At 32.4% G+C, this 25,814-nt stretch overlaps 1 protein-coding gene across 1 annotated transcript; it reads left to right on the top strand.

Moving 5' to 3' along the window:
* The first annotated feature begins 11,082 nt into the window (after positions 1-11,082).
* On the top strand, positions 11,083-24,111 carry LOC114294289 (putative small nuclear ribonucleoprotein F). Its single transcript, XM_028238413.2, has 5 exons — positions 11,083-11,233; positions 11,696-11,783; positions 12,202-12,239; positions 12,551-12,615; positions 23,687-24,111. The coding sequence occupies exons 1-5, from the start codon at positions 11,228-11,230 to the stop codon at positions 23,754-23,756; spliced, it is 267 nt and encodes an 88-aa protein (XP_028094214.1). The 5' UTR covers positions 11,083-11,227; the 3' UTR covers positions 23,757-24,111.
* Positions 24,112-25,814: the final 1,703 nt, after the last annotated feature.

Raw genomic sequence — 25,814 nt, 5'->3', positions numbered from 1 at the left:
AATAAAACATCAAGAACATGATGAACATGCAACATGTAAGAATTTAATCAACTTCAAAGCTTTCAAAGCATGATCAAATGAGTTAATTCACTCCCAAACATGATGAATTCATGGACTATAACAAAAATGTGGACATGCATGCAAGAATTTCTTTGAAAACAACATCAAACTTCAAGAGATGCACATGCATGCATGAAATAAGCTTCAATCCAACAATCTAAACCAAAACTTGACTTCAAAACTCTAATCTTCCAAGAACCATGCAAGAACTAACTTCAATTCACAAATGAGAGGATGAAAAGCTTACCTAGGTTCCTCAATTACAAGTCTAGAGGCTCAATATGCAATCAACCTTCAATTTCTTCAAGTCTCCAAGCTAAATGCCTAGATGAACTCAATTTCTCCTATCCCTCTCTCTCTAGTCGGTTGTGTATAAGGAAATGGTTGAAGAAATGTGATATGAATGAAGTCTCAAAGTGTTGTAGAGATAAAACACTAACATGGCATTTTGGTAAATAAGTCAAACTTATGTGATTTAACACTATTTAATCCAATTTAATCATACCAAATCAAATTTCAATTAAACATGTCATAAAAATCACATAAATTCCAATTAGCATAAAACATTAATCAATTTCAGATTCGGCCACCGATAAAGCCTTCAATTTGTCGTTTAAAACATAACATATGAACAGATCATTTAGCAGTCAAACAGATAGACATGCATTTAAATTGACACACTCAATTAATTCGCTCAAAATTTCAATCAATTCAATTACTTATCATGATTAGTCTCAGTTTAGCAGTAATCAGTGGTGTTATCAATAAACAGTAATGAGGGTTGTCACAAGAAGCTCCGATGATTATTTTGGTACCCTTGCTTACATATTTCTTTCACTTGCGTTTATTAATTTGTTTAAGAATTGGCCGGAGGTAATCTCGTTTACTGGCCATCACGATGCTTACCTCTTGGGTACGGGGAGCAGGTCGTGACAGGGTCGACACCAAGATAGCAAAGGTCGACACTAGAGTGAAGCTCAAAATGCCTAAGTGTTCCAGCTGCAAGGGTCGACACCAATACAGCAAGGGTTGACACTAAATTTCATTATACAATCTAGTAACAAGGGTCGACACCAAGAACCACAAGGGTTGACACCAAGAACCACAAGGGTCGACAAATTTCATAATACAATCTAGCAGCAAGGGTTGACACCAAGAATGATAAGGGTCAACATCAAGAACATTTGAAACTCAACGCAGAGAAGAGAGAAAAGCAAAAGGTCGACACCCAAATTGTAAGGGTCGACACCTGTAAAATTTGGGTTTTAAAAATCTAGCTGCCAAATCAGATCTGGACTGACACAACCTCTTTCTCAGTCACTTTTTCAAATTTATGTGTAGAGTATGTCATCTTCTCTGACCCCCTGAGTAGATTTTCTGGTACCATATCTTCTCCAAGAAGTTGACCTATGAAGGAGAGCATTAAATAAAAAGCTTGTACATTAAATGATTTTTCTCTTCCCTAAGACATGTATACAGTCTGTCCATACTCTGATCAAACACAGCTGGAAGATTTCTTCCTTGATTTCCTCCAACGACTAGGAGATTCAAATCTTCTCTCTCCAACAGTTAGAAGTCATTAATACTATAAAGATGAAACTCTCCTTATTCATTCAATACAATTCTTCAACTCAACATACCCAGAGCATTCAAGAGCATTTAATATACTTCATATATACTTCAACTTTCATATCTAAGTGAGTCATCTGTGAGCTTACACTTTTATATCCATCTTTTGAGAGAGAATATTTGTTGAAGAGGACAATTGTACCCCTTGTTATCATTCCCTATTTTCTGAGTGAAACATTTGTAAAGTGAGGCATTTAGTTGAGAGGTCCTCAACAAATTGAAATAAGTCCTTTGTAAAAATTCACAAGTTAGGAGAAGCTTAGTGGTGCATTGATTTTTAGTGAAAAAATTCTCAATGAGGTCTCTTGAGGAGTGGATGTAGGCCAGTGAGCCGAACCACTATAAATCCTTGTGCCAAGCTCTTCTTTCCTTTCTTTTATTTTATGTGTACTTATTTTTATCTGCTACATTTAATCTCTTGGTCTTTGAAATATGTTTTCTAGCTAAATTTTTTATTTACCCAATTTACCCCCTTCTTGGGTTGCTTTCTTGTATAACATAGTTCATCTTATAATAAAAATTCATCGAATCCACTATCACATATTATTTGCATATTATTAGTGTAAGAATACATTAATATTAATATGTAATATATTTTTATACATCAAGAGCTGTCAAGTCTCGTTTCCTATACCATGAATATTTTGCATAATAAAAATTATAACATTAGTCATTAATATATTTTTATTTATATAAAAAATGTGGAATAGTTTTTTTAAGAAAATGAAATAATATTATAATTTAATATTTCGATCGATATAGGAATTTCATAATTATTTTTACGATATTCATAGATCTATACTTATAGGTATTTACAGGATCACTTTCATAAAACTGTCAAGTTACATAATTTATTATGGAATCTGTAAGTAATCAGCACATATCAAAAATTGATCGAAACTTTTTATTTGATGTACTTACTTTCTATATCATTGAGTTGTTACGATAATGTTTAGGCATTATTTGATTTTTTTTTCTTGTAATTTGACTAAAATGTGTGCATGAGGTACATTGTTTTTCTTAAACTTTACAATAAATACGACAATTCCTACTTCAACTCGACTAACTTTACTTAGAGAGTGTGTTATAATAGATCTTCTGTAGTTTATGTTTCACCATCTTCTTGTTTTTCTTCTTGCTCACCATTATAACTCATTGTAATAAAAATATTTTGATGAGTAAGAGTTTGAAGCGATATCATATTGTTATGAATTTCAAAATTCATTTTTCTTCAATAATGTGATTTTTCTATAAGGGAAAAAAAGAGTACAATTATTGTCGTGATGGATGTGTTTTGCAAAATCTTGATTTGTTATTGAAAGTGTTTGTTGTGGACACTTGTTTGTGTGACATGTATGTGTATATGTATTGAACATAGGTTGATAGGAGAACAATACATAATTTCGTAATTTTTTTAACAAATATAACTATATTACTAAAGTGATATATATTAAAAAATTAAAATATCCGATTGTAATATAGTATTACAGAATGACAATGTATGAATACAACAACATATATAAATTTACATTTACATTTTTATATATTTATATTTATACATGTAGAGATTGACATATATAAGATATTATAAAAGTAATATGTGAAATATTTTGTAACAATATAATACAGATAACAATGAGAAGTTAATTATTCATAATTAAATAGTTGGTCATAATGTAGATGTTTAGTGTTACAATTTTTGTATGTATGCACTATTTTTTAATTAGATTATTAAATTTACATAAAAATAAAAAGGAATTTGTGAATAATTTGTGTAAAATTAGAGATTAGCGAAGAAAGATTTAAAAAAGAGATATTTATAGTGTTTGGTTTAATTTGTTTTTCCAAACTTTTTCAAATTTTTTGGTCTTTCACACTGTTTTTTTTTTTATATAATAATAACCATTTTATTTTATTTTTTAGATTCACTTAATTTAATATTTTTTTTAATTTTACTTGTAGATTTAGATTCACTTAATTTAAATACACTTAGAAAATAATTTGTTGAGTATTTCTTTTGGAAAAATGAAATTATTACTAATGAAAAATAATAGTAATAATAATAATAATAATAATAATAATAATAATAATATATGTAATAATAAATCAGTACATGTTTGACTTTATAAATTTTTTACCAATATTTTACTATTTAATTCTAATTAGATTATTAGATAGTAGATTTTCATGTAAAAGTACAATTTAAATATGAAATATGAAGAAATTTCAGTATCTTTAATCACCAAAAATGATAAAATATGAAAAATTCAAAATTCAAAAACAAATTAAAAAAATAAAACAACGAAAGTGGTTCTTGTTTAGAATTTTTACATCATACCTTAGTTATTAAAGTACTATGTAAAATATTACTGTTTATAAAATATAATTTAAACAAAAAGAGTGTATGAAGATAACTTGAGAAATTTTGAGATGCAGTATAAATCTCTGTTTTAAAAATGCATGAGCTTTCCTCTGTTTAGATTCAAATGAATGCATACAATTTTAAGATTCAACCAAAATTATTCATATTGATTTGATTCATAATGGATAATTGTAAATATTATGTATATCAATATAGAAACAGACACAAAAAATAAAAATAAAAAATATTTTTTTGTTCTTCAATCATCATCAATGTAAAAAATATGGAGACGATTTTTTATTATTATTAAAAGAAATGAGATGGTTTGTTCATATTTATACAGGACTCTTGGAAGTAGATATCATTTTTTAGTGTTTAACTATAAAAATAAGGAAAAATTACTCATAAATCCCATTTTGAGAAAAGTTATTACATTTAGTTCTAGAAGTTTTCTTTCAAACCAATGAGTCCTTTTTATTTTCGGTATGTTGTATTTTCTTAATTTGGGGTTTGAAAGTTTACTTGTTTGCCTTTGTGTGTGATTTTGTTTGAATTTTTTTCCTAATGTTGGGTGTGCGGGAGTAAAGTAGGTTTTTACGTTTCTATTTTTTTTTTTTTTGTGGGGATTTAGTGGAGTGATTTGTAAATGAATGATGTTACTCTGTTTGCGGTGTTATTGGTGTGGTGTTTGTTCCTTTTTTGTGGTGTTCGTCCCTATTGCAACATTAACATTAATTAATATCCAAACATAATACTAATGTAACACATAAAAAAACTCCTTACTGTAGTTTTCTTAAATGTAACTGTAGACGCGCCCGCGTGGGGGCCCTCGCTACAGTTCGGACTCGATTTGTGTCGCGGTTCTTAATCTTGAACCAAAGAGTCCAAATCTGGCAAATCGTTTTGAGAAAACAGATTTTAGGAAAGAAGTGCCAAACATGGACTGCTTTGCCAGATACAGAGTCGCCACCTAAATATTTTTTATGGGGGAATTTAGGAAACCCTGACTCGGTGCCGAAGGCCACATGTCCGTCATCACCGGAGTTGTCTCGGCTCGGGAGCTTGGGTACGATCGGGGAAGGTCAGCTATGAGCACCCCGTCTCGCCCGATCCGAAGATCGGCCTCTACTAACCGTGATATCCGTTTTTGAAAACTTTATATGTTCTTAATCCATTTATTAGCCTAGAATTATTATGTTATGCGCACAGCAAACAAGTATAGACTAGATTGCCTAATTTGGAAATAAGCATTGCATATCTGTTTGTTTTGGAAAATGTTTTGGATTTTGCTACTCGCAAGTAGGCTAAAATACGGATTTCAACGAGTTTTTCCAACTCAAACAGTCCAACCTTCACCCACAGGCATTCAAACAGTTTATCTCGTATAAGCATTTAGCTACATGGCAAACATACTGTCATGGCAACATTCACACGCATGCGAGATGCTAATGCATAAATACTTACATCGTACTCCGTGCCAAAAACAGGAACATGTTAGCAATCAGTGCATGATCCAAGTCCATGTTAAGTGCCTAATGCATCGCATACAAAATGTCATTAGAGTAGGCTCGGCTAGTCTATGAATGACATGTGAAGATGCACAAATAACATGTATTCAATTCGAAATTTGAAGTACAAATGCAGTTAGCATGATGTACCCAGCCTGGTGCATGCAGGACAAATGAATGAATGCACGCATGCATTACATGAGGTATGCTAATTTAAACGTGCCCTAATCTACCATCATAAGCAGGTAAATAAAAGGGAAGAAAGACGTGAGGTTGGAAGACATACACACACTCACGCACACTTATTACATATTTGCCCTCACTCGGAGGGACCAAATAAATAATACAAATTAATTAACTACGCAAGCTAATTAAATATTACAAATTGCCTAATTAAATAAGCAAATTAACTTAAGCTAGGAAAACAGATAAACCGCCCCGGGGGGAAGAGCTCGATGCAATGCATGCTCGATCCTGCTCGGAAATACACCGCCATGCATAGGCTGCCTCTGTTTTCCTTCCTTTACTCCTCTGGAGGCTGCCAAAACCTCAGGACTTCTTCCTTGGACATTGGGGAATACCACCGGCTGAATGGGATTGCCACCGGCAGTAGCATGTGGCCACCGGCACAAAATGAATCCATCGGCAGGGAAATGATTGCCGGTCGGCACTAGAAATTGCCGGTCGGCAGAGTGTTCCTGCAGAATCTGCAATTGACAGTAACAGAGGGCAAGGCAAAGCATGGCAACACAATTCAAGGCATATATGCACCAATCATGTCCCTTATCATGGTAATGACTCAAAAGGGCATGTGTCTTGATTCTCGGACCACCAATCACGCATTTCCATGCATGATGGCCTAAGGAGTCAAGTGTGCAACTTTCATGTCAAATGAAATGCAAACCAGACAAACAAACCAAGGCCCAATTCCTATCACCAAGTCAAGGAACAAGGCATGCATGCGAGATGTTATGCAACCTAGGCATACAAGCTAAGGATGCAACATGGCATGGCAAGGCACTTATGCAAACATACAAGCAAACATGAGGCAATGCAAATGGGTGAAAAGATGGACTTATACATGATTTGGGCAGCTCTAAATAGGCCCAAAACAGTGGCCAAAAGTCAAGGAATTGGAATCAAACATACATACACACATGCAAGTGTTAAAGGGCCAATGCTTAGGCACAAATTGAACAACTCTCAAGCACACTTGAAAGAGGTATAACATGGACTAATGGCATGCAAGGTAAGCATTAAAAATCATGTTAAGATGGTGTCAAATCAAGCAACAAGATAGGCTAAACATTAGCATGCAAATGGTCCAAGTACTTGAAGCGAGTCAAAGGGGCTTAAACCATAGCTAAGCCAACCAAGCCTCACAAGGCTAAGAGGACTTAAAATAGGTTCAAGACAGACCTAAACCATGCAAAATGGACTCTTAGATGGCATCTAAGTGGCTCAAATTCAAAGACATGTGCAATGGCCAAAACATGGAGCATGCTACACAAGCTTTCAAAGCATTAAAGAGGTGTCCAAGGCAAGCATACAAGCATGCTATAAGGTCTGAAATTATGCTATAAATGATGCCAAATCATTAGAATGAAGCAAGTAATGCATGCTATATACTCACACACTTGAGGCCAACAAGCCAAAATGCAAAGGGGCTATATTAAACATGCCAAATCCGACCCAAACAACTATGGACAGACCTAAGACATGGCAAAATATGCACAAAACCTTCACAAGACTAAGCTTAAAACATGCTTGAACAAGGGCTAACAACCTAAGGCATATTAAGGCAATAACAAGGCATTACATGGTAGGTATGCTAAACATGCATGGTGTACCAAAACCAACACACAACAAGGTTATATCATGGCATAATAAGCATGGAAAATAGCCAAGATGTGATCAATACACACTCTAACATGATGCTCTCTCAAGAGGCCAAAAGGAGTCCACTTCAAGGACAACAAGGAGAGGGGGTGACCCTCCCCTTTTGGAGACTTCAAGGCACCATCTCCACCACTGAAATCCCTCAAGATTTCAATGGTAAAGAGGCCCAAACACCAAAGTCTCGAAGCTTGCACAAAATAGCACAAAATGAGGCCTTTCAAGGCCTAAGAGGGGTCAAACACCTCCAAACCACAAAACACTCTTAATAAACAATCAAGAGGACTAAAAAATAGAACTTTTTTGTATTATACACTAAGCTCAAAAACGATTTTAAGATAGGCAAAAACAAGATGCAAAAATGGGGAATAATGGGACTAGATTCTTACCCTTGAAGACCCCTTCACAAATGATGCTCCAATGGCCCTCCTTGGCTTGAATCCAACACCAAAACACCAAAATCAGCCCCTTAGAACCTCAGGAGCCAAAGGAAGGTGAAACACTAGGTGTTTGTGTACAATAGTATGAACTAAAACACTTAGAGCACAAAGAGAGAAAAAGAGAGATAGGAGATATGTATGAACCCTAACCCTAAAACCAGAGCTTCTCTCTATCTTTTCTATCTCTAAAATGTCTCAAGTGTCTAACCTCTAAGCCAAGAGACAAGGCTCTCTCTTATAGAGCTTTTGTCTTGTAAAGCTTACAAGACAAGCTTCTAAAGAGGGAGATCCCTCCATACACGTGTATGGAGGGGAGCCAAATGCAAGACAGCTATCTTAAAATATCTGCAAAAGCAGATGCACAGTAGTCGGCCGGCCAAAGATGCCATTTTGGCAAAAGAGAGTGCCGACCAGCACTAAATAGTGCCGACCAGCAATATACATTGCCGGTGGCAGCAAAAACCAGCCGGTGGCCTCTAGCCACTGCCGGTGGTGTGTGGGGGATGCCTCACAACGCATTCCTTGCCCCTCCAAGGCAAAACACAAGTGTTTGGTGCAAAACCAGACACTAAATAGTCGAGTTTAGAGATCCTGAGGCAAGGCGCGCGAGCCGAGACCTCCGGGAACTCCAAACGAACACAAACATGGATGATCACCGAGTGTTCCAAGCGGTGACGTCCAAGTCTTGAGGACGGTCAAAAATGGGGTGTCTACAGTAACACTCTAAAAAAAACTCCTTAGTGTACACTCTAAAGTAACACAATTTTCTTTTTTATTGTAATACTCTAATGTAAAACATAAAAAAACTTATGAGTATATTTTTTCCAAACGTAACACTCTAATATAACACAAAAAAACTCCTTAACGTAATACTCTAATGTAACACACACAAAAGTTCCTTAGTGTAACACTCTAATGTAACATATAAAAAAACTTTTTAACGTACTTTTTTCAAATGTAACATTCTAATATAATACTCTAAAAAAATCATTAGTGTAATACTCTAATGTAACACACAAAAACTTCTTAGTGTAACATTCTAATATAACACACAAAAAAAACTTCTTAATATATTTTTCTAAACGCAACATTTCAATATGACACTAAAAAAAAAAAAAAATTTAGTGTAACACTTCAACGTAACACCAAAAAAAAATTATTTAGTGTATTTTTTCCAAACGTACTGCTCCAATATAACACAAAAAAAAAAAAATAAATAAATAAAAATTCTTATTGTACTTTTCCTAAACATAACACTCCGATATGACACTAAAAATAAAATAAAATAAAATAAAATTAAAATAATGTAAAATTCTTCAAACCATTTTCAAAGGAGTATAAATATTCCTTAGTAAGTTTTGAACAAATATATAATTTCAAACTGTGAGTGTTACGTTTGAAAAAAGTACACTAAGAAGTTTTTTTAGTGTTTTTGTGTGTTACATTGGAGTATGTTATATTGGAGTGTTACATTTGGGATTACATTGATTGAAGTGTTACGTTTGGGGAAAGTATATTAAGATTTTTTTTATTTTTCTTTTTATATTGGAGTGTTACGTTTGGAAAAAGTAACCAAAGAATTTTTTTTTTGAGTGTTACGTTGTTACGTTTAGAAAAATATACCAATAAGGTTTTTTAGTGTATTACATTGAAATGTTACGTTATTGGAGTGTTACATTAGAGTATTATGTTTTTGTTCGTAATGTGGAATTTGTTTTAAAATGAGAGAAAATCCAAAACTTCTATAGTTCAAATTGCCAAAATGTGTAATTTTACATTTTGAGAAAATCACTTTTATCCCTTAAAAAATTAAACCCAAATAAGTGAGTGACTATTCTTTTATGTAATTTCTACTTTAATGGGACCTCTGGGTTTATAAGAAAAAAGAAAGGACTAAACCGTTCACAAGATTACGTTTTAGGATTTATTAGTGTTTCACCCTAAAAATAAATAAATAATTGATTTATATAAGATTCTTCATGATTTTTAAAAATATAATAAATTTGAAAGAAAAAAATGGAGATTTAAAAAAATAAAAAATATGGCAAAACTCTTTACATATTTATAGTAGAGATAGATGGTAAATAAGTATACTTTTTGACTTTTTATAAAAAAAATGTATAAAAAAGTAGAAAAAGTTGGTAGAAAAAGTAGATACACCAGTTAGGGTACTAACTAGTATACAAACACTAGTTATGACCTTATTATTGATTTCACTCATTATATAAATTATAAATACCAAAAATATTTTAAATTATATCACATCATTAATTGGTACACTAGTTACTAATGGGTTGTTTAAGGTGTCCTAAATAAGTATATTTTTTGTCTTTTTGCTTGGGTTAACTTTTTATTTTTTTACGAAAAAATGTGTAATAAAAAATTGTATAAGTAAATTATATAGTGGAAGAAATTTGATTGGTCGTACGGCTGCCCTGCGGCTGCCTGCATGTTTGCATAGAAAATTATTGTCTCATTCAGAGCAAAGTGTTTGGGCAGTGATGGTTGGTCCGTGGGGGCCATTAAGGGTTCCGTTTTGATAATTCGAACCGTTCAATATGTAGAACTCGTTGAGTATTATATACTTGTAAAAAAATCACATTGATCGGATATCGATAGCTATATGATCGGATTAATTTTTTTCAATAGTTAACTATCACACCATTCGTTTTGTTTATACAAAACTGATTTGATTTTATAGTTAACGATATCCTATCAATGTGATTTTTTACAAGCATATATTACTCGACGAGTTCTACATATTGAACGGTTCGGATTATCAAAACGGAACCCTTAGTAGGCCCCCAAGGGCCCAATATTACCATCAAACTTTGTAACTTTACCTATGAATTTTTTTTCTCCCAAAAATAAATGTATAATGGCCTGATGTCAATCACAAAGATGGCTGTCACGTCCACTCTCTGATTTGTATTATAAAATTATATATAAAATATATTTTTAATATTTTTTATTTGTGAATAGTAATATCTTTTTTTTACTTTTTATGTAATTTTTTGACTTTTTGAATTATATGAGAGTTGTCAAACTAGCCATAAATTAATTAGTGTATACAATATTACTCGGATAGAAAAGTAGAAATAAAATATTAATAAATATTAATTAACGTGACCTAAATAAATATATTTATATAAAAAATACAAATTTTTTTTTTTAATACATGCCAAACACTACTTGTTTAATTTTTAATTTTTAAGCTAAAATCATGTTTTTCCAAACGAGGCGTTAGGTTTCTCTCTCCAAAACCCTAGGCTAGACCCTCAGCTCAGTCAAACTTGGAATCCAAAAAGCGGGGTTTGCTTTGAACATCTTCAATGGCGGTGAGTTTTCGATGCTCTTACTTCAATTCTTCCATACTACATTCTTCTGATCTTTTACCGAGATAATTCTTTCACGTAAAACATTTTCTTTGGAAACAAACAAATTTGCTTCAATTTTATAGATCACTCCTTGGACCAATCCGTTTCCCCCTTTTTGACTCTTGAAAAGTTTTAATCTCTGCGTATCACTGCTTGTGGTTATTAAATGACATTATTTGATATTATTCTGAGTGTTTTTGGTACAACATTGAGTAGTATACTAAGATCGGCATTTTATGCATCATACATGAATTTTCTTTATTGATTCTGAATTCATTTTCCTGGCATTATTGGCTACAAAATCAGGCCTTTCTGCTTCAGGGGTTATGGATTTGGACTTTCACTCAAGTGCATAGTTTAAGATTGAATTAGATTCACCAGTTTACCTAATTTTCCATGATATAATACCTTGCATTGTTGCAGACTGTACCAGTTAACCCTAAACCTTTCTTGAACAATTTGACTGGGAAGAAGGTCATCGTAAAGCTCAAGTGGGGAATGGAATACAAAGGTATATATATATATATATATATATGTATATTCTTTTCTTTTGGTTATATGTTCTTTTCTTTTGGTTATATGTTCTTTTCTTTTCTTGTATTACTTGGTCTATGTTATGATTAATAGTAGGATTTTTATTAACCAACATGCATAATTAGATCAACCCCAAGGGCTTGGCCTGGTGACAAGGCCTTGGGTCTTGGGGGTGTGCTCCCTCCAAGGTATAGGGATCAAAACCTCTTAGGTGCTAACAATTCCTTGGGCCATCGGATTGGGAGAAAATCCTTGAATTAACTGTGGTGGACTTGTGAGAAATTGAGGGCTTGTGCACCTCTGGGGATTAGTTGATCTTTGATCCAAACACCCTAGTTCAAAAAAAAAAAATAAAAAAAAATGCATAATTAGATCCATTTTTATTTATTTTGTAGGTTTTCTTGTGTCAGTGGATTCATACATGAACTTGCAGGTAACACCCTCAAAACTATTTTGTTATTTATTTCTCCCGAGGCATTATGTGTGCATATGCTCATTAGTCATATATCATGGGATAATTTACAGCTCCTCAGCTACCATGTTGAATAGTTTGTGCGGTGTAAGATTGCATTTTGCTATGCTATTGTTGAATTTGAATCATGTTTTACTTGTTTCCCGCACATGATTTATGTCATGACTATATCTGAAATGAGGAATTGTTTTGTATTCAGCTAAGTCAACCTTTCTTTGCAGTACTTAATTACCTAAATTTAGTCTTTTGAATTAATTGAATCTTATCTGCAGTTGGCCAACAGTGAAGAATATATTGAGGGACAATTTACTGGAAATCTTGGAGAGATTCTGATCAGGTAACATTCTCTAAAATGCTGCAGTTTTCCTCTTGAAACAAAGTAGTTAAGTATACCATGGTCTGCAACCCTCTTGAGTTTACATTGTTGTATCTTAAGTTTTAACACATTGTGCAAATGATGCTGAACTAGATAAGACAAGCTTTAATCTTGAAGCTCTTTTTTGTTTTGTTTCATTTTATTTTTCAAGATATGAACATGGGGAAAACATATTTGATATATATTATTATCATTGTTAATATTTCCAGTGATCTGGTCTAGTATTTTAATTTTTAATTTTTTTTTATATTTCAAGTTTTATATTTTTATTTTTATTTATATTTATATTTTTTATTTTTTATTTTTTATTTTTTATTTTTTATTTTTATAAATGTTATCCACCTTTTCAATAATCTGACAGAGCTAAGTCAACTTTCTGTTTAAGAGTTTTATAATAAGGGGGCCGGGGGCTTTTTGTTTTTGTGTGCTCTTTTTGTTTTATTTCTAGACATTAACTAATTTGTTCTAGTCTCCATTTGCATTACCCTGTCTTTTAAAATTTTGATTTTAATTTAAAATTTTAAGTGTTCGCCCAGTCTTAGTTGTCTTTATGCTTTTTGGGTGGTGGATAGCTTTAACCTCAGATGAGATTTCTCTGATCAGGTGTAGTATCTTTTGTGAGCAAAACACCAATTAATTTGGAAATATGTCTAGCCCACCATGAGGTTGAAATTGAAATATTGTATTAGCACTGTCAGTGAGCCAGTTGTATTAGCACTGTCACTAGTCTAGGCCTGGGTCACATTAGAGGAGCCAGTTGTGTTTCTTTTATGGTGGGTTTGAGTTCAGTCATTCCAACCAAATGCTGGGTATAAATTATATTCCTATTGGACTTGCAGATTTTGTTTACTTTTTGTAAATAACTTAATCGAGCATTTATGTTAAATGAATAAAGAGGTAAAAAAACTAGGAAATGCGCACTTCATTTTTTCAGTTTTCAGTTACATGGCACAGTGTTGGTTTGCATCATAGGCATAGCTAATCCTACTGAGGTTCAAGCACTTCTAAGCAAAAATCATATTGGACCCTACAAATTTTGTAAGCACTCATACTATGTTTGTTTATGGTTGTGAGCTAGGTAATGTATATGTGGGTACTCGTACTATGCTCTAGTTTTGTGGAATGTGCAGAAGTCAAACAACATTTATTTGAGACTCTATCTTCTTGTGAGGCGTGTTGGAACATCTCCAATGTTAATAGGCATTTTACCTATCTAAAAGTTTATATAATGTACATATTTTATGTTGCTTATCCACTTTTCCATGTTTCCACTTCAACTCATTTTTTTATTTTAGCTATTCATCCAAATACTACTCACTTTATGGAATGTCACATCAGTAACAAAGATGGAGGAAAAAGGATCATAAGGGTCAAACATTGCCTAGCCTTTGAAGGCTAGTTACATTTAGCTAGTGCATGTGAGTTGAGACAAAATACCTAATCATATACCTAGTGCGTTGGAGTTGAAAAAAATGAATTATACTAGGCATTTTTAACAGGCATTATACGCCTAGTGGGTTGAAGATGCTCTTCAAATAGAAATATTAGTTATTCTCTTGAAGATCTATGTTTGGCTGTGAAATTCGTATATTGTGATTACTCTTTGACACCTTAGGGTTTTTTGGCGTGTCTCGATGCAAGTGTCACAACTATCAGAAATTTGCCCAATTTATAGTATTGAATTGAGATATTAGTAGATGTGTGGGTGTGGATTTTGAAACTTGGAAACTTTTTCCCTTCACACCCATTACATGGGCCAGTTAAGAGCCATACATGTAGTGGGACAACATGTCCTATGGGGCCTTCACCAAATCACCACATGCTATAATGCTTGCAAGTATTTAGGTTGTGTTAGGTACTATTTCTCTTCAGGAGGGAAGAGGCCCCCATAAATACACTTGTTTCCAAAGTATACTACCTTTTGACTACAAATGCAACGAGATAATTTATGTTTGCCTAGGTTAGGAGTAGGGCATGTGGATCCCAATGGTTTAGTGCTTGTCAACTTCATGGTGACCCTGTCGATCGTGAGATGCTTTATTGTTTGGCTTAGTTGTTAAAATTGACAACTAGACAAGGTGGTCACCACCCTTAAATGGTTGGGCTTCGGGTGTGATAGTGTGGATTTAGTGACCAAAGGGTAGGGAAAATGGTCGGGGAAGATTTGAACTTGATTGTCTAGGATTTAGGGATTGGAAAGGGCTTGTCCTATGGTTGTGAACATCATCCTACAAAGAAGAAGAGAGGAAAAAAGGTTCACAACTGTTCGACAAATTCACACAATACAATCTCAAATTCTCAAAACTTAACTCCTCTTGAAAAACATATTCATGACTTTTTATATTCCTATAAAGGCTGATTACATAATATGAAGCAGACACTTGAAAACATGTGCCATAGCGGTGTCGAAATGTTATTTATCGCCATAGTTATTTCACCTCTTATATGTATTCATGCAATAAAAGCTATATCTATGTGTAGAACTCATTGTATTTTGAAAATGAGTCTTCTTAAGCAAGGTTGTTAAAATCGGGATCTTAAGTAGGATCGGTGAGAGGGTCTGGTGGATCGGATCGTAGGATCGGGTCGAGGATCGTAAGATCCTACTTTCTATTAAAAAAAAAGATAAAAATTAAAATTAAAATGATACATATTAAAAATAAGGCAAAAATCATAAAATCTACGATCCTACTTGCAATCTTACCTGCGATCCTATACGATTCCATACGATCCTAGACGATCCCATGCGATCCTACACGATCCTACTTGCGATCTTGTTATAACATCGATCCTACAATGATTTGGATCGTTTTGGCAGAGTAGGATCGTAGAATCGTACGATCCGGATCGCGATTTTAACAACCATGTTCTTAAGGGCACACGTTAACAATGTCTTTTAAAAATAATGAAACTTATCATGCTAGATAAGAAATTACATATGAACTGAAGATAATTGATAAAAATATTGCCATCATATATAACAACCCTTTAGCATTATTAAAAAAAGGGCTAATCAAAGCAATTAAAATTTAAAATGCTTCAAGTCGTGAAACAAAAACAAAACCCTTGGGACAAACAATACAAAATCCCTCTCCTTCTTGCGACAAAAGCAGGCTTACGAGTGAAGTGGCATGTTGCGCTAGCTTGTTTTTGGGAATAATTTCGTGATTTTATTTCGTGGTCCCTAGCTTTACTACAAAGAGTAATTCTATGGATCACAAAAAATGGTCTCGAAAACAATCACGAAGCCTCGGCGAGCTTGCCTCACTGTTTAATGAAAAAGAAGAAAATGGAAACATGGTTCAGAACCAGAAAAATAAATAAATAAGTGGAAGCATCAAACCTAACTAGTAGTATCATTGTCCCTTCTCAAGCACATCGCCTTCCCTTTCGCTTCATTGACCAAAAATTAGTAGTCTCTAAGCAGAGGAATAGAAGATACACCACATTTTTCTGCCATATTTGATGTACAATGTTATGTGTCATCACTATATTAGTAACATACATAAGTGGTGGGACCCATTTAACTTCTCTAAGCATCATATAACATTAAGAGTAATGTTACAGTGACCATCTATATCTTATCTTACCATCTGATGAGTCAATCTAGTTGTACCATTGCATTGGTGATATAGAAGAGCGGTTGGACTCATTATACCATAATGTGTTGACAAGTAAGCAAGCATAATATGGTATAGAAATGTGGTAAGAGTAGCATTATTGTAACATTATTTACATGGTACATTATTATTACATGGTACTTCAAATCAATGATATAGTGGAAAATTTTGTGAATTGGGGAGATGTTGACTCACCTTTATTAGATAATTAAGAGACAAATGATAACTTGCTTAATGTGTATGGTGATTTTTCATTTGTCAAGAATACTATATAAACAATGTCACATGGTACACGAGGAGTATCTAATAAAGTGACTACTTTAAATGAGTTATTTTTTATTTTTTAAATACTTTTATTTTTTTGTTTTTATATTTTTCAATCTTGATTTAAATTTTACTTTTTCACTTTTTGAGATTAAAAATCATTAATTAATTCTTTATATTTACTACTAGGAGTTGACATGTACAAAACATTATTTTTTAATAAAATTATTTTATTTCATGCATTGTACAAGTTTTAATTAGTCGTTTTTAATATAAAAAAATGTAGGCAAAATTACCGAAAACCAAAAAAAAAAAAAAACCTATGGTTTGACCTTTATAACAAAATAAACCCTGAGTTTTTAATTTTATCAACTTAATTCCTAATCTTTTTATATGTTTCCAATCTAAACCATTTGCATGCTTCTGTTAAGTAAAACCAAGAAAAAGAAGGGTATTTTAGCCATTAAGCTTAATGTAGGCATACATAATGTCTTAAATACTCTTTTTTGTTGAGTTTAAGACTAAAATACTATTTTTTCTATCAATTTTACTTGACAAAATGTGGTTTAAATTGAAAACAAATCGAAAAGATTAGAGTTTAAATTGACAAAATTAAAACTCGAGGTTTATTTTGTTACAAGGGTTTGGTTTTTATTGTTATTTTTATTTTCAATTTCCCCAAAAATGTAAGAAAAGTAAATTTTAAATAAAAAATTTACAAAATCTAAAAAATCTGAAAAGTTTAGTTTAGAGTAATCATTTTAAATATCAAATTACCTCGAACTAACTATTTATGTGGGAGTTGTTAAGATAAAAAAATTAAATAATCTTAGAGTATTATGTGATATTGTTTATATAGTATTTTCGATAAATGAAAAATCGCAACACACATTAAGTGGATCATCATTTGTCTGTCAATTACCTAATAAAGGATGGTATGTTACACCCATAAAATTTTTTGTCACATTGTTGATTTAGAGAATCATGTAAATAATGTGGTCATATTTAAAAGAAAAAAAAAAAAAAAAAGGTGGCTTGTGGAGCAAATAAAGCCCAAGCTCCTCTCCCATGAGACCATATCATGCATTAGCTCGTGAATTGTAGCCCAAAACAGGCTGGACACAGTAAGACCCAAAAATGGGCATGTTGGAACATTTTCTTGCAATTAGCCCAAATATGGCTATGGCATGCTTTATGAGGCAAGCTGACATTTTTGGGTTAAGTTAGAGAAAGTCGCCAATTGACTCTAGTGATGCAATGAAGTGGATGAGGATGGAAATTGGAGGCTCTGTTTGGTAGAGTTTTTGAAATTTAATTCAATCCTTTAGTTTGAGTGTATTGTTTGGTTATAGCTTTAGAAAATTAATTCCACACTCACTTTTCAAAACATAAACTTTTCAATATTATATGTCACATCACTCAATTCAAACCTTAGTAGCAAGAATCGTGGAAGGGACTCACGCTTTTGAGGAAGAAGCGCGATTTTGCGCTTCCAAGGAAGAATCGCACAAGAATCGCGCTTCTAATACGAGAGAATCGCGCTTCTAATGCGAAAGGGCTGAGACCTTCTCTCAAGGTTGATCTCGACTGTCTTTGTCGCTCTCTCTTCTCTTAGTCTCGATCTCCTCTTCGTCTCTCTTCACCTCTGTTTGCTTCGTCTCTCTATTCGTCTTCCTCTCTCGTCTCTGTTCTCCCTCTCTCTCTCTCTCTCTCGATCTCTGTTCTCCCTCCCTCTCCCTCTCCGTTTTATATTATATAATATAAATATAATTTATCATATATATATAATATAATATAATTTATTATATTTAATATATATAATATTTATCATATATAATATAATTTGTCATAGATAATATAATTCTTTTGTCTAAAATAAAAAATTATTTATTAAAATTTATTATTCCTAACTGTTTAACATATAATAAATAAAATAAATCATCTAATTATTTAAAAGAAATCTATTTAAATCATATATAATAAAAAAAAGTTAAAAAATTTATAAAATAAAAGATCTAATTTTTATTTATTATTTATTTGAACATAATTTATTATTCATTATTTATTATAATAAATAAAATATAATTAATAAAAATAATATATAAGCGCTCCTAATTTACGACTCCTCTAAGTGGCCACGTTCCCCCACTCCCGCTCCCACCCCTACTCCTGCTCCCGCTTCGTGCAACTAAGATTCAAATTCTTTTTAAAATTCATAACCAAACAAATTTTCTACACTCAAATCATAATTCCGAAACTCACAAACTCAAAATACAACTCTATTCTCAAATCATAATTCTAAAGCTCTACCAAACGCAACTGGAGTTTTTCAATAAAAGTTCACATTTGGATTAATTGAAATCCGCCTAATTAACTTCTTAAAATCCGAGGCTTTACGACACAAATCTTTTCTAATATTGAAATTTCTCCACTGATATTCCAAAAAGTTCAACATAGAAAATATGACCTATACTTGTTGATCCATCTCTAATCACAACATGGTACGATTTGTGTCATTTCATCTATGGATGTACTGTACTCATTGTGCTAGTTGCTACTATATAAGATTTTTTAAAACCAACCCAAAATTTGGGATTGTGTTTACTCAAAACTTAACATTTCATGTGGAATAGATGGATCCTATTGCAAGAAATTAACACAATTAAATTAAATGGTAGTTTTTCCTAATGATAAGGAAACAAACTATGACCTAATTAAAATTTATTGGTAATTGCTTACTTGTGTGACCTCTTCAAAATTTGAATGTCTAAAGTGTGTAACATTACAACAAATGTTTTCACTTGTCTCTTTCCAAACAAAAGAAACTAGTGAACATAACATTAGATATTGATGGATCATGAACCCCTTTAGAATCCAGCCCGCGTTGACAACTTTCGATAGAGTAGTCCTGCATTTAAAATGTTCTAACTTGCGGTCTCATAAAATTCTTTGTCGTATGGTCCCGACACAAATTTGAGTGCACCTCTCAAAAACTCAAATGCTACATCGAATGAAGGAACACAATTTTGAAGAGCTAGCTTTGCAGTGGGGTTTGTATGGTTCTTGGGAAGCACATGAGATATGTGATTCTTGAGTTTTGATATTTCACTTATTCCCAAGTCGATGGCGACTTTTGTAAGTGCTACATAATCCGGGGCTAATGCGCTTCGAGGATCCAACTTGAAAGTTTCGATGCAAAATGTTTTATTCTTAGACTGGTTTGCAAAATTCATTGACTAGTTTGTATGGAGTAGAATTCAAAGGCATTTGAGATGCATTTGCTAAAGTTGGATGGTGAAAGAAGAGAGAAAAAAAGGGTTAGGAATATGGTTGTGTGACTCAATGAATCTATTGTGGTGTGCTTGATTGGCTTTTGCTCGAATCAGTAGTTTTTTTTTTTTTTTTTTTCTTAACAAATTATAGAAGCAAAAAAATGTCTATTTTAGAGGTCTTCTCTAGTTGTCAGTCTTGAACCGATGAAAAGAACTATCTGAATATTTCTTGTAATATCTTATTCGGCACGAATTATGAAGCATGGACATGCCAAAATGGAAGCTGTGGCGCTGTCGGATACAGGGACACACCGGGGACACATATGGGACACGCCAGATGGCGTGCCCTTTTAATTTAATTATTTTTTTTGCAAGGGACACGGCGGGGACGTGTGTCCAAATTTGGACGTGCCATGGGCTTAGTTGCAGCTTTGCTCTAGCCCAAGATGGGATCGTAAAGGGGTGAGAGAAAGAGAGAAACCTGGTAGCAGCTTTGCTCCAGCTCCCGCCCTAGCCTTCGCCTTCGACATCGAGTGGTAGCAGCTTTGTAGTTGGATTGGATTAGGGCTAAGATTAGGGTTTCGTTTGAGGGCTTCAATCGTCTGAGGCCTTCGCCTTTTCCTTCGCTTGTTGATCTCGCTATCTGAGAGCTTTGTCTCTATTCTCTCTCTCTCTCTTCGATCGTCTTCGTCTTCATCTTCGTCTTTGTTCTCTCTCTGATCATATATAATATATATAATAAAATTTATAAATTATAATTTTTATCATATTTCATAAAATATCTAATAAATAAAATAAATAAATTAAATCATATATAATAAATAAATTAAATCATATATCATATATAGTAATAATTTTTGTAAATTATTATTTCTTAACTTTTTTACATGTAATAAATAAAATAAAGCATCCAATTATTTAAAAGAAAACTAATTAAATCATATATAATAAAAAAATTATAAAATAAAATATCTAATTTTTCTTTTATTTATTTTAACATATTTTATTATTCCTTATTTGTTATATTTTTTTTATTTATAATATATATATCAATTAAAAATAAAAAATAAATTAATAATAACACATTATTTAAAAAATATAATAAATAAATAAAAATAAAAATATTCAGAAAAAAATTAAAAAATATAATAAATAAATAAAAATAAAAATATTTAGAAAAAAATTAAAAATTTGCTGTGTCCCCTGCCGTGTCCATGTCCCCATTTTTTAGAAATTGCCTTCATAGGGCACGAATAAAGATAGCAAGTCTACGCATTGACTATATGTTTTCAACGAATTCCCTAAGTTGTCTAGCACAATGATAAAATTGTTGTAAGACCTCTATGAAAAAGGTGTGGTGCTTTGAGACTACTAAATAATTACCTGGTGAAGATTGCTTAACATTGCATAATTTTGTGTCAATGAAGTGAGAGGGGAGGCAATGTGCTTGAGAACAAACAATGATAGTATTGATCAAGGTTGATCCTTCCACTTTTTTTTTTTTTTTTTTGGGTTATTCCATTTCTTCTTTTTTCATTAAAAGGTGAGGTGGCTTAACAGAGGCTTCGTGATTGTTTTTGATACAACTTTTCATGGTCTATAGAATTACTCAATAAAAAAGAAGACCCAATAACATAATTTTAATACATAATAACATAATTTTAATACATTAGTTAAAAACTTCATCATCACAACTTCCGTAGTAGTGTCATAATTTGTAAGGAGGCTTCCAACTTGGAATTTAAATTTACGTTGTCACCATTGTAATAAGAAAACAAAGTTATCAATAAATTGGGGGTATCAAGGTAGGAACTTGAAGCTCTGATATGTAATTGATGTTAGACAATTTTAGGAATTTAACCCAATGCTGCCTATGAGTTGAGTTATGTTGGATTTTGGTTTTGGAAAGCTTCTAGGGTTAAGGTTATATTAGGTAGAAAAATGTTTTTAAGGTTTCTACTTTCTATATAGAAAATGTTAATATGGGTTTAATTTTCAAAAATTTTTGCTTGCAAGATTTCTGGAAGTAGCTATTTTTTAGTGCTATGGTATGAATTTATTGACTAGGTGGAGGGGAAAAGGTTGGAAACTTGATGGACTAGGGTTTGGGAGCTAAAAGAGGGCTTGTTCTATGGTTGTGAACACTAACTTGAAAAAGTGACTTGAGTATTTGCTCGAAGGAGGAGAAGAATAACAAGAAGAAGAGGAGGAGCTTCACCCTTGCCAAGGCTAGGAAAATTCATAAACCCATTCTCAAATTCTCCAATTTTGATTCCTCTTGAAAAGAAAGATTACATACATATTTATAAATTGCTGGACTTATCCTATTCCTGACTATAATCCTATAATTAAGAAGTTTAGAAACATTGATCATCTGGAATATTCTAGACCTAATAAAGACTCTATAGAAGACCTAATAACATGATTTTGCCTATAAGAGAAGACCCATGGGCTATATTCCATGTCTAGCAATATATGAAATTACCAAAATACCCTTAAAGACCAAAACTAAATAAAAAGACATTAAATCTAGCAAGCAACATTCTAATCTATAAAATACATAAAAATAAGATTAAACTAAACATTATTATAAAATTTAAGGTGTACCACATGTGAAATTTTATATTTGCCATTGTTCTTTTTCCATGCTCGTCATGAGGAGGAGAGGAGCGAGCTAGATTTGGAGTGGATTGTAAACTTGGAACATCTCAAGGGGCGAGTAAGATGGATATTCTGTCAACGAAAAAGCCATGCGGGGATGAGAAGGGTAACTTTTGTGTGTGCTTTGGGGGGTGGGGAGGTTAAAACTTTTGGATATAATAGATTATAGAAGTATTAAGGGGAACTTGTAACTTATTATACAATTAATTTGATTTGCAAAGAGTTGTTGATCTGGTCTCTGAGGTAATTTTTGGCCCTTTCATTTAATAGATGAAACTTCTGTATGCTATGGCACAGATTCATGATTTCATTAGAAATAGGAAGAGAACATCATGATTTAATACTTTGAAAAATTATATATTGTTCATCATATTAGATTTTCTGGCACGCAGTCAACCTTGGAACAATTTTTTTTTTTTTTGTTGTGTGGTTGTTTTGTATTTTGTATTTTTTTAACTTAAATGGAACCAATGTTTTCAAAATCAGACCGGATTGGCCGGTCAACTAGTTGAACTGTTGACTGTTCCAGCTACCGTCTGGATGAACCTCCGAACCAGACTTGTAAGAACCTGTGTTTTATGGAAAAACCGCTTGAACTAGTGGTTAAACCGGTCACCTGTGAAAACCGGAGTTGGTTCATGTCAGCTGGTGTTGGTTCATCTCAAGAATGGAAAGCATTGCCTCTCACCACTAAAGCAACAACCTACTGTTATCCTGTTACTATAATTGTTGATATATATAGTATTTATATAATTCCTTTTGCATTATTAAATTTTCAGAACTCATTACAATGACTTTCTATCCAAAAAAAAAAGAAAAAAAAAGATAAAATCTTGAATTGAAAATAAATTGATAATACAAGTATTTTTTTAATAATTTAATAGCTATATTTTATTTATGTATAATTATCAACATATTTTTGAGGTAATTATGACATCGGGGTTTAATTTCGATTGAATCAATAGTTGAGTCACATCACCATCCATTGACCCGGTCCCTTTTCCGGTTTGCTCAACCTCTTTAGAACATTACTTGGAGCGGCTTTTATCAAAAATCACTTGTTGAGGCTAGTACATTTTCTCATGGGAGGGTGAAATATATCTTCAACTGTTCATTTATTTGTAGGGATAACATGTATACCATATTTGAGAAGTTAAAGTGCCAATACAGTATTTCCTCAGGAATTAACTCACTCTATGCTTACTCCATTGGCAGATGTAACAATGTTCTCTATCTTCGTGGAGTACCTGAGGATGAAGAAATAGAAGAAGCTGAACAAGACTAGGAAATGAATTTCAGTGGTTGCCTGGTAACATGGCCCTCGAAATACAATTCTGGTTTCTATTTGGAATTAATATAATTTAGCCTTAGTAGTTTTTACGCTGCATCTGTATTATTTCCAGAAGTATTGTTAGTTGTTTTAATGCACATGCCATTTCTGCTACATACATGATGCTGATGCACAATGTTTCTCACTTGAGTCGATGCTATGTTCTGCTAAACTCTATTTTAGGCACTATCTTTGACTGCGCTTTACAATTCATTGAGGGTTACTTGGTTCTCCATGGCACTGAAGCCATTCTGTCACTCGTTGATTTCAAGAAATGGAAGAATCCACATGTTACTATTGTTTGTTGAAATCTGAAGCATTGGAATGAATTAATTATTGTTTTAAGATACCCTAATTAATTAATTATTGGCTTGTATATTTAAAATGGCCAGGGTAACTCTATGGTACGGTTTATGTCAACGTACCTATTCAGTCTAGGGAAACACACTTTCATCTTGTCCTCTCTTCTCTAGACATGTGCCTTATTGCAATTGGACCGGCACACAGCTATGTGGTAAGTCGGACTTCTTTCCTAGTGGACATTTATGGCATAACATGCAGGGTGAAGGTGAGTGATTACTTGAGATATTATGCCAATGTTTAGGCAAATGCTATGCTTTGTTAAGTTCTTTATTGGTTTCATGGTGCTGAAATCACATGGACTCCCAAAAGACAACTCAGCATTGTGGCTTTCTAAATGAAAAATGATCCGGACTCCACCAGGGGTGACCCCCACGACCTCCTTTGGCCTTTGATTTGCCAGTTTTTTTTTTTTTTTTTGGTTTTTCTTCTCTTCCTCCAATCACCAATCCCCACGTGTGTGGAGGGGTGATGGGGTTTGATGATTGAGGGGGTCTCAATCACAGTCCATCCCCATGTTGCCTCAGCAGCATTTCCTTCTTTCTTTCTTTTTTTTTTTTGTTTTTTTTTTAATTATATATTTTTGGGATTGACTTTTTTAATGTTTCTTTCTTTCTTTCTTTTTTTTTAATCTAATGTGAAATTTTTATTAATTTTTTCCAAAAAACTAAAGCTTTACTTGACTAGACAAACCAGGAAAGGTAAAGAATTTTTTTAAAAAAAAAAATCTTTATTGACCAAAAACAGCTAAAAAAAAAAAGAAGTTGGCTTTTGTTTTTTGTTTTTTGTTTTTTGTTTTTTGTTTTATCCCTCTTTTAATTCTAACTCTAATTTTAATTTTTTATTTTAATTTTAGATCCTTCTACTCTAGATTGCCTTGAAAAGTAAAATATTTTAACACAAACTAAAAAAATATATACCAAAAGACAAAAAAAATTCCAAAAAAAAAAAAATAAGAGAGATTTTTGGAGAATTTTATTATATACATCTCATACCATATGCACCTTTAATTACGTTATTTTTTTTCTTAGTTATGATTATATTTCTTTTTTAGTTATGATATTATTTTGAGATTTTGGTTATGATTTTTTTGTGTTTGGTTATAACTTTTTTTTTAATAGTTATGACTTAGAAAATATGAAATTATATCATTTTATTCTGTAATTATAAGGTGCATATGATAGATAGAAGAATCATGGTGGATTTCTCTTACTATCCAAAGTTGAGGATGGATATTTTATTAATTTTTCCTAAAATGAACCAAAAAAAAAAAAAAAAATTTAAAGAAAACACTGGTTGAGATAATAAAAAGAACTTCAGACTATATGCGCCAAAATATACAATGTATAAAGATTTGTTGAGTTGAATTGATTTGTTTTTTATTTTTATTTATTTATTTTAACTAAAAAAAAAAAGAATAAAAAAAAAGGAAAAGGAAAAGACTATTAGGTAAGTGGAGTATGAGCCAACAAAAAACACAGGCAAGCGGAGTAAAAATTTGAGAACAACTTAGGCCTTGTTTGGGGTATTTTAAAAAAATTAAAAAATCACTATCTTATTTAAGTTATATCATCCTATTTAACTTACATCATCTTTCTATCACATCACTTTAAACCCAATCTATACCCAACTTATATTTCACAAGAATAAAGA

Source organism: Camellia sinensis, chromosome 8 (genome assembly GCF_055761805.1).
Source record: "Camellia sinensis isolate YWXY chromosome 8, ASM5576180v1, whole genome shotgun sequence".
Lineage (NCBI taxonomy): Eukaryota > Viridiplantae > Streptophyta > Magnoliopsida > Ericales > Theaceae > Camellia > Camellia sinensis.
The sequence above is the reverse complement of the archived record's forward strand: the minus strand, read 5'-3'. Positions and strand labels throughout refer to the sequence as shown.

Coding starts and splice junctions, on each gene's coding strand:
- LOC114294289 (XM_028238413.2), top strand. Junction 12,240..12,550: donor ATTCATACATGAACTTGCAG/GTAACACCCTCA, acceptor TCTTATCTGCAG/TTGGCCAACAGTGAAGAATA. Junction 12,616..23,686: donor CTTGGAGAGATTCTGATCAG/GTAACATTCTCT, acceptor CTCCATTGGCAG/ATGTAACAATGTTCTCTATC.